We start from the raw sequence: 12511 nt of genomic DNA, 5'->3' as shown, positions 1-12511 counted from the left end.
CTTTAGTTTAGGAATCAGAAGTGATTGTGAACACATGATTATGAGGCGCAGTCTCACGAATATTTATTCATGAAAAATATTTGACATAAAAAATAATACTTTTTAATCAACAATGCTCATATTTGACATAAAAAATAATATTTTTCATATGTAGTCCAAATAATATATATATATATATATATATCACAAAATTGAGTCGTGAAACTATCTCAAACATGAAGTCATATTTCGCATAGTATCTAAATTATATGTATTTGTGTTACAATTAAGAACGAGTGCGAAATCAACTAAAACTGTGTAACGGCTATTTTAGTGGAGCTTATTTATATGAATTCATTAAAAAAAATTTATGGGTTCATTTATTTTATTTTGAATATATATATCCGCTTTCCTACCAAATTAACTTGTGCAGATAATAATTATATTGGGATATTTTAAAATAAAAAAGTTAATAGATATGATTAAAATATTATATGATAATACATAAATTGATGAAATTTTTTGATAATTGTAATGATTATGTCAAGAAATGTAGAAATGATTTTTGGGAAAATTTTAAAAACGAAATGATGATATTTAATTTTATTTTGCGAGTGAGAAATGCATTTAAGGAGTTAAGAAAAAATGTTGGGTGGATTTTCCAAAATAAACAAATGGGACATAAATTAAATTGAAAATGAATACCAAGGGGATAAAAAAAGTTAGAATCCTGACAAATAGGAAGAAAATAGGGATTGTTACCCCAAAAAAGTCAAATATTTTAGGATTTATTCCAATGTTCTTCTTTATGCCACGACTTTTGAGCCCATTTTGGCTTACTTTATTTTATGTAGATCGTGACATTTTGTCTCCCCATATTTATTTTAAATATCTAAATACCCATGTATTCATCACTTGCACCATCTCCAACCACAAAATCTATTTTGATACAAATTTTACATTAAAATAGTACGATTTCTGCATCAAATACAACATCCATCTCCAACTCATTTAATTCAAATCTTATATCAATTCCTTTTATTTTACCTATATTATTTTATTTAATATATTTTTAATTATAATTAATGTTTATATTACATATATTAATTTATTGTATTTGAATTATGTGTTTTAAATTGCATTTGTATTTTCATTATGTATTTCAATTTAGTTATGAATTGTATTGTTACATTAATTTTTTTGCATTTGTATTTAATTATATTATTTATAAATCATTAAATCAAATTATTTTTTAATTATTAATAATTAACATAAATAAATTAATAATTAAAAAATCAATAATTATTATTCTTTAATTTTTATTAAATATCTAATTATTAAAATAATAAAATATATATTATACTATTATTTAAATAATATTTATATTTTCTAATATAAATATTTATAATAATAAAATGCAAATTTATAATAAAAAAACAAAAAAGGGGGTGTTTTGGCGTAAAGATTGGAGATGATCTTATATATTAGTGAAGATTGATTTTGGAAACACCATTTTGGTGCAAGATTAGATATGACTGAAGATTGATTTTTGGAAAACAAAAATAAAGGAATTCATAAAACATTACTGCAAATTTATTATCCTATTATCCTTAACGTGATTTGATTTATGTGTAACTCTTAAATACTTAAAAAATAATAAATAAATAAATAAATAAATAATAAAAATAGTGAAACTTATACCTGTATTTGTGTATAAACTCGAGTGTTGTGTGTTGAGTTCAAACTACTTGAGAATAACATATTAACCGTTGATATAATGATACATGTTTTGTTATATTAACTCTGTCAACATTAAACTTTTGTATGCATGATTCAAGTATTATTCTAAAGATAACATCAAATCAACCAACATGGTGATCGATTTTTATGGGTTGCAAGTCGGATGTGAGATCCATCTATGGCTTATCAATTTAACAAACTTAGCGTGGAAGTCGTCGCAGCATTTTGAACTCCCCACGCCAGGAGAGGACTATGCATTGATTAGTCATAATTGGGGTAGTTTTGCTGTAAATGTTTGAATGTGCTACACTTATTATGCCTCAATTTATAACTTGGCAGACAACAACGTTATTTGTATTAGAATTTGTTGTAAAATTTCTTTGGACAAAACAAAATGTAAAGTTGGCATTACATACATGAATAGGTCTCTTGTGAGACTGTCTCATAAATTTTTATCTGTGAGACGGGTCAACCCTGTCGATATTCACAGTAAAAAGTAATACTCTTAGCATAAAAAGTAATATTTTTTCATGGATGACCCAAATAAGAGATCTGTCTCACAAAATACGACCCGTGAGACCGTCTCACACAAGTTTTTGCTTAAATACATTTTTTGTTAGAAATCACTGGTGTGTTTAATGTTCTTATCTATCCTCGACGATTTTTCAAAGTGATGCGATAGTTGTAGAATAGTTATGAGATTTTCATTTTTCATATATATCGATCGATCGTATGATCAATTATTATTTGACATATATATCGAAAAAATCAACATGAAATCTCAACACCCCGATCTAGAAATTGAAAATGTGATGTTTTTTTTTTTTGTTGATAAATCGAACATAAGATTATTATTGGGGATTGGACGGTGGTGATGAATAATAAACGTGGTGGAACAAAAAAATATGCGTAATGATTTTTTCCAAATGGTCACACAGTAAGGTGACGTGGCGAGCTACTTGGTTATTCAAGCACATGTGCACTTAAAGCAGGTTTCGGTCAAACAAAGCCCCCGAAAGCTGTGGGCCCACGTAGGCCCATTTAATACTCTTGGGCCTACAACGTGGCGTGTAGCTTAAGGAGATTACGAAACTAGTGGGCCTAACTCTCACTGTTTGCCTTCAATGTTGATCGGGATATGCGTGCATCCCCCGAGAAATTTTATTATTAGATACAGCATATATTTGCGTGCATCCCCCAAGAAAACATATATTGTATTATTCTTGTTATTATTATTTAAAAAATTTTATTATTATCATTATTATAAAAAATCATATTAAAAATAGCAAAGGTTTTAAAATATCTATTGCTTATCCAAAACCGTCGTTAAATTGGAACCGGTCAGTTTTAGGGACAGTTTTGGCCTTAGCAAATCCGATTTTTTAATGGTGATATATGAACAATATAATGATTTCTAACTATAATTTTTAGTTGAATTTCAGTCAAACGTCGGATGAAATGAAATAATTATGTATGTATGTCAATGTGGCAATAAGTTTAGGAACTTGAGTGGAACAAATGAGAAAAGAGGGGTGAGTGGTTCAATTTGAAATCTTCGAACGCATTTCGATCGATCAAATCTATGATTTCAAATTTCTTTTACTTAGCGTTGTTGGAAAATGGAACTCATGCTTCAAATCATTTCACCGACCAAAATTTTCCACTCAAATCAAATTCATAATCCAAATACAACCTTACCAAATTTTATAATTTTTTTTGAATGGATCCCCGTGATCATCACCACTTTTCATGGATCCACTTAAGCACGTATCGTATCTTGAATGAATAAAATTTTGAAATGAATTATTAGATAAATTAAAAGAATGTTTGCGAACTCTAAAAAAAAAAATCTCAAATTTTCCTTTACAAAATCACAAAAGAAATAATAAAAAAAAGTATGTCTCTTATGAGACGGTTTCAAGAATTTTTATATGTGAGACGAGTCAACCCTACCGATATTCACAATAAAAAGTAATACTCTTAGGATAAAAATAATGTTTTTTTATGAATGACTCAAATAAGAGATTTTTTTATAAAATACGACCGTGGATTCATTTCACACATATTTTTGCCAATAAAAAAATAACACTTTTTTTAAAGTTTGCAGCCTCGGAGTCGGCGAACAAAATATCTCAAACAAACGGGCTTAAGCCAAGAACGAGGAAATATCAAACGGGACCACATTTGAATCGGTGTACGCCGTTCGATGGGGGCCCAATCATTTTGGACCGTCTGTTGGAATTACATATGACACTTATTTTCATTTGTTTTTTGTGTTATTTTTATGGAGAAATAATAAGGAATTCACGTATTGGTATTAATTAAGATTAATCGGACTAATCATTTTATAAAAAAAAAATTTATTGTTTCTAGTGACTCAATTTTTTTTAGATCATATAATAACAATTTAAACATCACATCTCGATTGTTTGAGAGACAATCACTGTATCTCAATGCTAACAATTATTTTTATCGAGAGCATAGTCCAAATTGAACGAATTTATTTAAGATGTTATAGTTTTTGACGAAGAGTAGGTCTCTTGTGAGACGGTCTCACGAATCTTTATCTGTGAGACGGGTCAACTCTACATATATTCACAATAAAATAATACTCTTAACATAAAAAATAATATTTTTTCATGGATGACCCAAATAAGAGATTCGTCTCACAAAATACAATCCGTGAGACCGTCTCATACATTTTTTTGCCATTGATGAAATGATATACCTGCTCAATCATATATATATATATATATATATATATATATATATATTTATTTATTTATTTATTGAGGTGTAAAAAATTAGATATGATATCTCATGTGAATGTTTAAAAAAAATTAAATTTTGATCTTGTACGGATTGTGTCGGTCGACCCCTCGAAACATATATAAAATATCTAATAACAAATATCTATTTACTAACATGGACACGTAGGGATAGGTGTCGCTGTCAAAATACACATTTTTTTTAATTAATAAAAGTAAAATATTTTAGAATAATTTAATTCAATATTCATAAAATATAATGTATCCGATCAATTTCTGATTAATCTGTGGGTGGGGGTAGACATTGTATAGTCGATTTCTATGGAACCTAAAGTCCACGTGCGGACCATGAACATGATCTCAAAGTAACAAATCAAACAGTGATTGGCATTTAATATAGAACGTGTATCCAATCCGATCCAACTTATTTGAGCCGAGTTTGATTAATTTTAAGTTAGAATAGGTCATACTGTGAACAATTTTTGTATTTTGATGTGTATGTTTTGGATAACGAGTTTTATAATATGTAACATATACTCAATCCGTTCAAGTTTCTATATATACATATAAGATGTAACTTTTTCTCTCGTTTCGTGAAGATAGTCTTTTGTGATTTTTCAGATTACACATGTTAGTGTACAATTAATATGGTACTTGAGCTCTGATACCATGTTAAAATACATGGGAGTTGTATATATGGTCTTGGACAATCCTCCCCCCTTGAGCTAGCTTTTGGGGTTGAGTTAGGTCCAAGTTCCAATCTTAACAGTACATGATTTTATGATGTTAATTATTGGATTCAATAAAATTGTTACTTTTGATATTTGGTTCATACTGTGTTCGCGACTTTGTTCGATTTTTTTTATTCAATATGGGATGAGGTGGATCTCGAGTCTTTCAAAATTATAATGGATCGGATCTTATGTATGTCCTAGAAGACCCGACCCGTTTTATACCAATTTTATCTCAAAGATTTTAATTGAAATACATTATTAGACGTAAAATATATATATATATACATATATATATATATATATATATATATATTCTTGTAGATGTGTCATGTGAAAATGATTAAATTTTTTAAATGAAAATCGAAAGAGTTAGTATTTCAATATTCGAAATTTATCACGATCACTGGTTTTTGATAGTTTATTTGCTTTTTGCTCTATAAATTAAAATATCTCAAAGTGGTAAATTACTTTTAAAAAAAAGAAGAGGGGGACAGAGACATGCATTTGCTCGTATCCATCATATGGGCCTGAAGCCCATACGCTATGCTTACCCTGACTTATATAAAAGCCCAATAAGCAGTAAGTGTTTTTTTTCCCTAAAAAACAATTATATATATTTTAATTTTAAATATAATGATGAATTTTAAGGATAAAATAGTATTTATTTCAAAAAATTAACAAAATTCAGCTTGAATTTCTATGAAGATGATCCACCAAATTTTACCTAAATTTAGTAGAACACGCTGCGCAAGCGTGAACTCGCACAAAATCTCATGCTATGATAGTTTTCGGAAATAATGAGTGAATATATTTTGATTCTTAACCAAATTAAATGATTTTGGTGTCATTTTGAAATAAAACGAAACTCTATAACTTTCATTTGAACACCAAATCAATATTCCCAACCAAATATTCCTAGATTTATTAAAGAGGCCGTCAATTACTTTGAGTAAGTCTCTTGTGAGACGGTCTCACGAATCTTTATAACTGAGACGGGTCAACCATACCGATATGCATAATAAAAAGTAATACTCTTAGTATAAAAAGTAATATTTTTTAATGGATGACCCAAATAAGATATTCGTCTCACAAAATACGACCCATGAGACCGTCTCACACAAGTTTTTGCCAATTACTTTCTAACAACGAACCTAACCTATAAAGAAGCAAGATATATTTATACATGAAATTACATTAGAGAGCTGCTTGTGAAGAAAAGGGTAGGAAGAAAATTGAAAAAAATAGTTCAATTAGAAATTGATTACAGTCCAGCTGGCGATATTTCGAGGGGAAGAATTATAATTTTTTTTATAATTTTCATTGTACATATAACATTTTGAGTCAAAAGACATTTATTTAGCAGACGTATGAGAAAATATTTTGCATGCTGAGCAACAAATCAAACCACTCCTTCTCTGCCTTTGGCCCCTTCGCTTCCCTTTCCTGCGGAGGCGCTCATGTTATTTCCATCACACCCGGTAGAGTAGAAACTCTAATGAATGAAAATTATGCAGAAGATTTGTTCTTACTTTTTAATTCTGCCACTTTTGATGGTTTTTTGTTTTACTGGTTGCAGGTTGAAGAGTGTTTACATGGGGGCGGGGAACTTCTGGCCAATTGGGCCATGGGGAGATGATCAAATGTTTGCAGCCGAATGAAGTGAAGGCTTTGGAAGGATTTGTTGTTACTTGTGTTTCTGCTGGGTGGAATAACTTTAGATTTGTTACAGGTTTTGTTTCTCCTACTCGTTGATATTGATAATATCAACTGATGTTTCAAGGTTCCATCTTTAGATTTGCATTCTATTAGGCTAAACATCTTTTTACTTTTTCTTTACCTGCTTCTGAACATTGACAGCTTCTGTGCAGATAATGGCGCTGTTTTCACTTATGGAGATGGTTTGGTTGGCCAGCTTGGTCATGGTGATTATGAATCAAAACGCTCTCCTATGGAGGTAGTGTATTTTAGTTCTAAGCATGTTGAGCAAGTAGCTTGCGGTATGCGCCATACACTAGCATCGCTCAAAGGTAATTTTCTGGGAAGATTTGTTTTCGTACTGCATTTTGATTTCTGATGTAGCATTTATTATAAACTGGATATGGATTGAACCAAATTTGTCACCCAGCTTACATTTATCATTTTTGTGTAGATGATGTAGAACACAATGTTTACGGATTTGGATCGCGAAGGAGCAGACAATTAGGTACATCCACAGGCATAATCAAATCAACTAGTGTCCCTCAGGCTACCTTGTGTCTCCCAGAAGTTGAAATTGTTGGTATTTGTGCGAATGGAGATGATAGATTCGTAGTGCTGCATTATCAGGTGTGTTTTCAACATTTTCCTCTTTCTTGGTTTCATATTGGTTGTCTACATCTTTATCATTACGAATCAGAGAACGTATTTTACAATCAGACTCGATATTTTTAAAATCATAAAATATTTGTGTATCATTTAATTGCTACAAAGATTTTTTTACCATGCTTAATCTCTATTTTTCATCCATAAGAACATATGATCATTTTAATCTCAACTGCAAAAGATTAATAGATTTCAGTCTTTTGGGTTGTCTTTTCGTCATGGATGCAGACTTTAACGACCAAAGCACATAAATCATGAGTTGTGTTTCGCCCTCTCTTTGCAATATTTATATAGTTTATAAATTCAGCATTCCCCTTTATTGAATTTCATATCTTCTTGTTGCTGACGCTTGTTATCTAGCTACTGGATGTTTATACACTTGTGGAAGAGGATATTGGAATACATCATGTGTTAGCATTCCTCGCCGTACTGATACGGCTGTCTTTCCACCAGGTTGCTTTAGGATGGAATCATGCTTTATTGTTAACAAGCATGAATTTTCTTAATCATTATCATGGATCTTGTTGGAAGGAAATAACTATTTGGATTCTAGGATGAACAAATTGGACTATTTCATGCTTTTTTGCAGGAGAAGAAAAACTATACATGCTTGGTGGAGACCATCATTGTGCTCTTAGTAATCCTTCATAAAACACCTTTGATGAAAGATGGTGATTCAAATTCACTACAAGAATCTAACTTTCTTCTGTACAAGTATTGAAACAATTCACATTGCTGTTCCAAGTTAGCTCTCTATATATGAGTAGCATGAAAAGTATTCACCTTGTATGATAGAATATTCAAATACAACTTTTTTTATCCTACAACAAAACTCGTAACATTTTTTGTTTTCCAACATTATACCCAAATTTTACCATGTATATCGTAGTTAAGAAAGAGATCTGGCAGCAAAAAAAAAAAAATATATATACAAAAAAAGTGGAAAAGAAGCAAATGATTTTTGAGATCCTGAGGCGTCTCAATGTTAACATCGCCTATGGGTTATATGCTCTCTTCACTCTCATGTAACAATAAGAAGGTTATTCTGGTAGCCACTACTGTTGACAATGGGGCGTAAAGGGTCGACTTTCCATATACCATCAACTATGAACTTAATCTGCAGCAGGATATTAGAGGAAAGAGTTCATGATCATGGTAAAGCTGAATATATCACATAGTTGAGGTGTTTAGAAAACCTACCTCATATCTACCTGGATACAGCATTAAGCTCACAGAAAAGATTCCTGTCTCTGATTTCTCCATCTTCCGCTGCAATCAAGGTGCCCATTTGACTACTTTAATCAACAACAAAAGAAGAAGACTCCGATCCATTATTAAAAGGTGGAGTCGCTTTCGCATCACAATCTCAGAACCACATGTTTATATGATTGTTTGTCGAAACAAAATTTTTCAAGAAGTTAATAGGTACTAACAATATAATTCTGTTCAACTGACTGTACCTCAAAATTTTGTCTTATCTACAAGGAAACATGAGTTCTGAGATATACCACGGTTAAAAAAACTGATCTGACCTGAGTTGTCCATCCATCAAAAGATCCGGTTAATAGGACCTCTGAAGCAGAATTATGCCACACAATGCATGTATCCCGCAGATGTTGTATGGCTTTATGGGCTCTATATATCTGTTCCTGCTTCTTTTCAACTATCTTTTGTGCGTCACTTAAAGAGAGTAGTGAGAAAATGTCAATTTTCAATTATAAAAAGATAGTCATCCACTGATCATCATCATCAAATGCATTAAATAGCATACGTTATTGCCATTGCCATTTTCCCTTCTAATATAGCCATCTTGGCTCGCATTGAACGCAACCGCTCCTGGGTACTCATAAACTCATTCTCTTGGAACTCTCGTTCATCAGAAAGCTTCTGAAAATCACTGACAGAGATTCCATCAACCTGGTGAAGACCAAAGAGGGAGAAGAAAAAGAGTAATATGATGTTTTGTACATAAAACACAAAAGCATCTGTTGGTGTTCTTTGTCAACTCTTAAAACAGTTGAGAAATTTGGTTGTCATTGTCAGATGTAGGACATTTCAATCACAAATGTAGGTTTGAACCCCGCCACAGTATAAAAGCTATAAAAGACGATGAAGCTGCAACTAAAAACTTTTAAGTGTGCAGCTTTCCAAATGCCAGATTCGATAGTTATGTCAAATAGACAATGACACAGATAAGGAAAGATAACTGATTTCTTCAGCAATCCAAAACATTCATGATTGACTTACCATTTAATTTATGGGAGTTGAACATGTGATTTTTCCATTAATTCTGCGGGTTAGCACATCTGCTGTAGTACCATAAATTATATCTAATGATAAAAGTTAAACTCAAATATTCTAAACTCAAGGGTGGTTCAAGCTCCTAATTTCGATTATTTTGCCATTGAGCCAAGCGCAGCAATGCAGGACTGCAGCAACGATATATCATTTTCCTTGCCTGAGGTTATGACATACGCACCAATCTATATCATATGCACCAGGGAACTCTGGAAGAACAAAGCCAATTAAAGATAAGAATAAAATTCCAAGCTACCCACCTCTTCTGTCATGTTCTCTCTTTTAGACCTCAAGGAACGAAGAGCCGTAGAGAGCTCTAACTCTAGATGCTGAATGCGGCTTTTTATGTGATTGAGATTAATCTCTTCAGATACATCCCAAGCTTCACCAGATTCACCATTAATTGCAGTTAATGTATCACGATAAGTTTCTCTACCATGTTCCACGATGTCTTTTTCAAAAGAAATTTCAGCAGCTGCATATTACTTGAAGTTAAAAACCCGGAAAGACTAAAATATCCAAACAAGAGACAAGTAAAAACCAAGCACCTTCAAATTCTGAATAGTGGAATCCTGCCCGCTGATTGCTCCAATTTCTCCATGTTTCCGGCTCAGAGTTTGAGCTCATCTTGTCAACTGGTTTATATATACCTTGGTGGCGGAGACCTGTTGGATGTCTGCCATTTTCTCCATTATCAACCCTGGCTTTTACAATTCAAAAGACACAATGTCCAATATTTTAGAACGCAAACATGGGCGTCAAGACAACTACAGATCAATAACATATAAACACATGTAGTCATATAAGATATAATTCCCCCAATTTCGTCTGTTTGATATACCAAACTCCAATCAATAAATATTTAACAGGATATCGCCAGACTGCGTGAACAAATGTTGTACTTATTCAAAAGAATCAACATACCCACATCAAAAGAGGTTCCAAAATAATTGTTATTCGCCTCATCTTTACTTGTGGCATGAGTTCCATATCCAAATTGCTCTAAATCCACTCCAAAATTGCTACTCCTCTGCTTCTCTAATCTATTCAATAGTCCCTCAATGCCAGTATCTGCAGCAGCATTCATCTCTCTGAGCCATGAAAGAAAATATCCGCTATGAACATCATTCCCATAAGAGTTATATTTGAATAAATGTCCTCCCATCATGCATGTCAATAGTAAAATTATATAGCCACTATTTAATATACAGTGATTAAGGAAAAAAAACCAACAGAAAACCTCAGACTAAGATTGATGATTGAAAATCTTCAGAAAACGGGCCGCAATTACAATCAACGGGCATAAATATAAACAGTTGTAAGTCAAATTTTTACCTAGCAACATGAAATGAAAAGAGAAAGAGGTACACGCAGAACTATGAAATTACTTGCCATAAGCCTTAATTCATGGCCAAAGTTACAGACTTACACTCCGTTAACATTGAATCATCAAGTTATCATAATATTGATTATATATACTAATAAATCAAAAAAATGATATCAAGAATTATAAGGAAAAAGTGGAGTTGTGAAAATCATGGGCATTATGAAGAATTTCAAATATAAAAACCTCACAGGGATCTACCCGACGGCGAAGAAGAAGTCAGCAGCGCGGAATTCAAATTCTCAGAATTAGAATCCGAACTAGAGGAAAAGACATCTTCCTTATCGTTCCCAGACCAAGAACAGTTGTCTTGTTCTCCCATAGAAACGCTCTCCCCAATCCTCTCAACCCTCCTCTGGAACTCCCCAATATCAAAATCCATATCTTTCTCCACATTTTCTTCGTCCCAGCCAAGCGTATACCACCCACCCATCTTCTTTATCGACTCCACCAAATCCATTCTTCCAGCTCTAGCCAACTCGTCTCTAGTCGGAAACATCGTCGGTTTCTCAGATTTCTTCATAAACTCCATAATTTCCGCCTCCAGTTCTAAGTCCCCTTCACTCTGCATACACAAACAACACCACGATTCATCTAAATAACCCCCGAAATTCTTATCCCTCCTCGCTTTCACAAACCCGAAAGAATGCGCCCCCGGGACAGCAGTTAGTTTACAAATTTGAGGCCAATTCTTGGGATTACGCCTGGAGATCAGAAAAGGGGTGAGAGAATAATTCAAACGCGAGAATGTGTTGTGAGATATTAGGATACGGCTATGGCTGCTGATGAGTAAGACCATCGTTCAGGCATTTCTCCCAACACTTTGTGTAACGAGAGGATAAGCCCCTTGAGACAGGTAAACGAAGAAGAAGAGAAGAAATTGTGAAGCAAAGAACAATAACAATGTGTGCGAAAAAAGTGGCAACCATTTTCTTTTATTATGCCTCCATTCATACTCCCCTTTCATTTATTATTTATATTTAATTTGATCACAAATTTTTTTGAGTGGATTATTTTTTTTATGCGTCAAATTGTGAGTCGGTTCGCTTAATGATGGGTTGTGCCGATTGCGAGCGGCTCGGTCTTAAACTCACCAAATTATATACAACATTAACAATATTTATCGGGTCGGGTCGGGTCGGGTAAAATAGATTTGTTGGGTAGATAATTTTTCAACATACCAAAGAGTCAAATTATTCGTCCTGCTGACTCGTTTTGACAATTCTATTTGTGATCAAACCCTTTGT

General features: G+C 32.5%; 1 protein-coding gene and 1 long non-coding RNA gene across 4 annotated transcripts; one reads left to right on the top strand and one right to left on the bottom strand.

The window, feature by feature from the left end:
* The first annotated feature begins 6615 nt into the window (after positions 1-6615).
* On the top strand, positions 6616-7625 carry LOC142541702 (uncharacterized). Its single transcript, XR_012819454.1, has 4 exons — positions 6616-6699; positions 6798-7001; positions 7090-7248; positions 7371-7625. It is a non-coding gene; the product is annotated as an uncharacterized LOC142541702 (long non-coding RNA).
* A 750-nt stretch (positions 7626-8375) lies between these two features.
* On the bottom strand, positions 8376-12204 carry LOC142543479 (protein PTST homolog 2, chloroplastic-like). 3 transcript variants are annotated; one of them, XM_075650771.1, is made up of 8 exons: positions 11466-12204; positions 10805-10951; positions 10429-10584; positions 10141-10355; positions 9354-9499; positions 9115-9262; positions 8783-8851; positions 8376-8699 (listed from the first exon to the last, which is right to left on the bottom strand). In XM_075650771.1, exons 1-8 carry the CDS (start codon positions 12061-12063, stop codon positions 8604-8606), a joined length of 1575 nt encoding a protein of 524 aa, XP_075506886.1. In that variant the 5' UTR covers positions 12064-12204; the 3' UTR covers positions 8376-8603. The 3 variants fall into 3 exon arrangements, with proteins under 3 accessions (XP_075506886.1, XP_075506887.1, XP_075506884.1); XM_075650772.1 differs by having other exon boundaries at positions 8378-8699; positions 8783-8874; positions 10805-10971; positions 11456-12202; XM_075650769.1 differs by having other exon boundaries at positions 8386-8699; positions 10805-10971; positions 11456-12201.
* Positions 12205-12511: the final 307 nt, after the last annotated feature.

The sequence above is a fragment of the Primulina tabacum genome, chromosome 4 (genome assembly GCF_025594145.1).
Source record: "Primulina tabacum isolate GXHZ01 chromosome 4, ASM2559414v2, whole genome shotgun sequence".
Taxonomy (NCBI): domain Eukaryota; kingdom Viridiplantae; phylum Streptophyta; class Magnoliopsida; order Lamiales; family Gesneriaceae; genus Primulina; species Primulina tabacum.
This window is presented reverse-complemented; position numbering and strand designations above follow the sequence as displayed.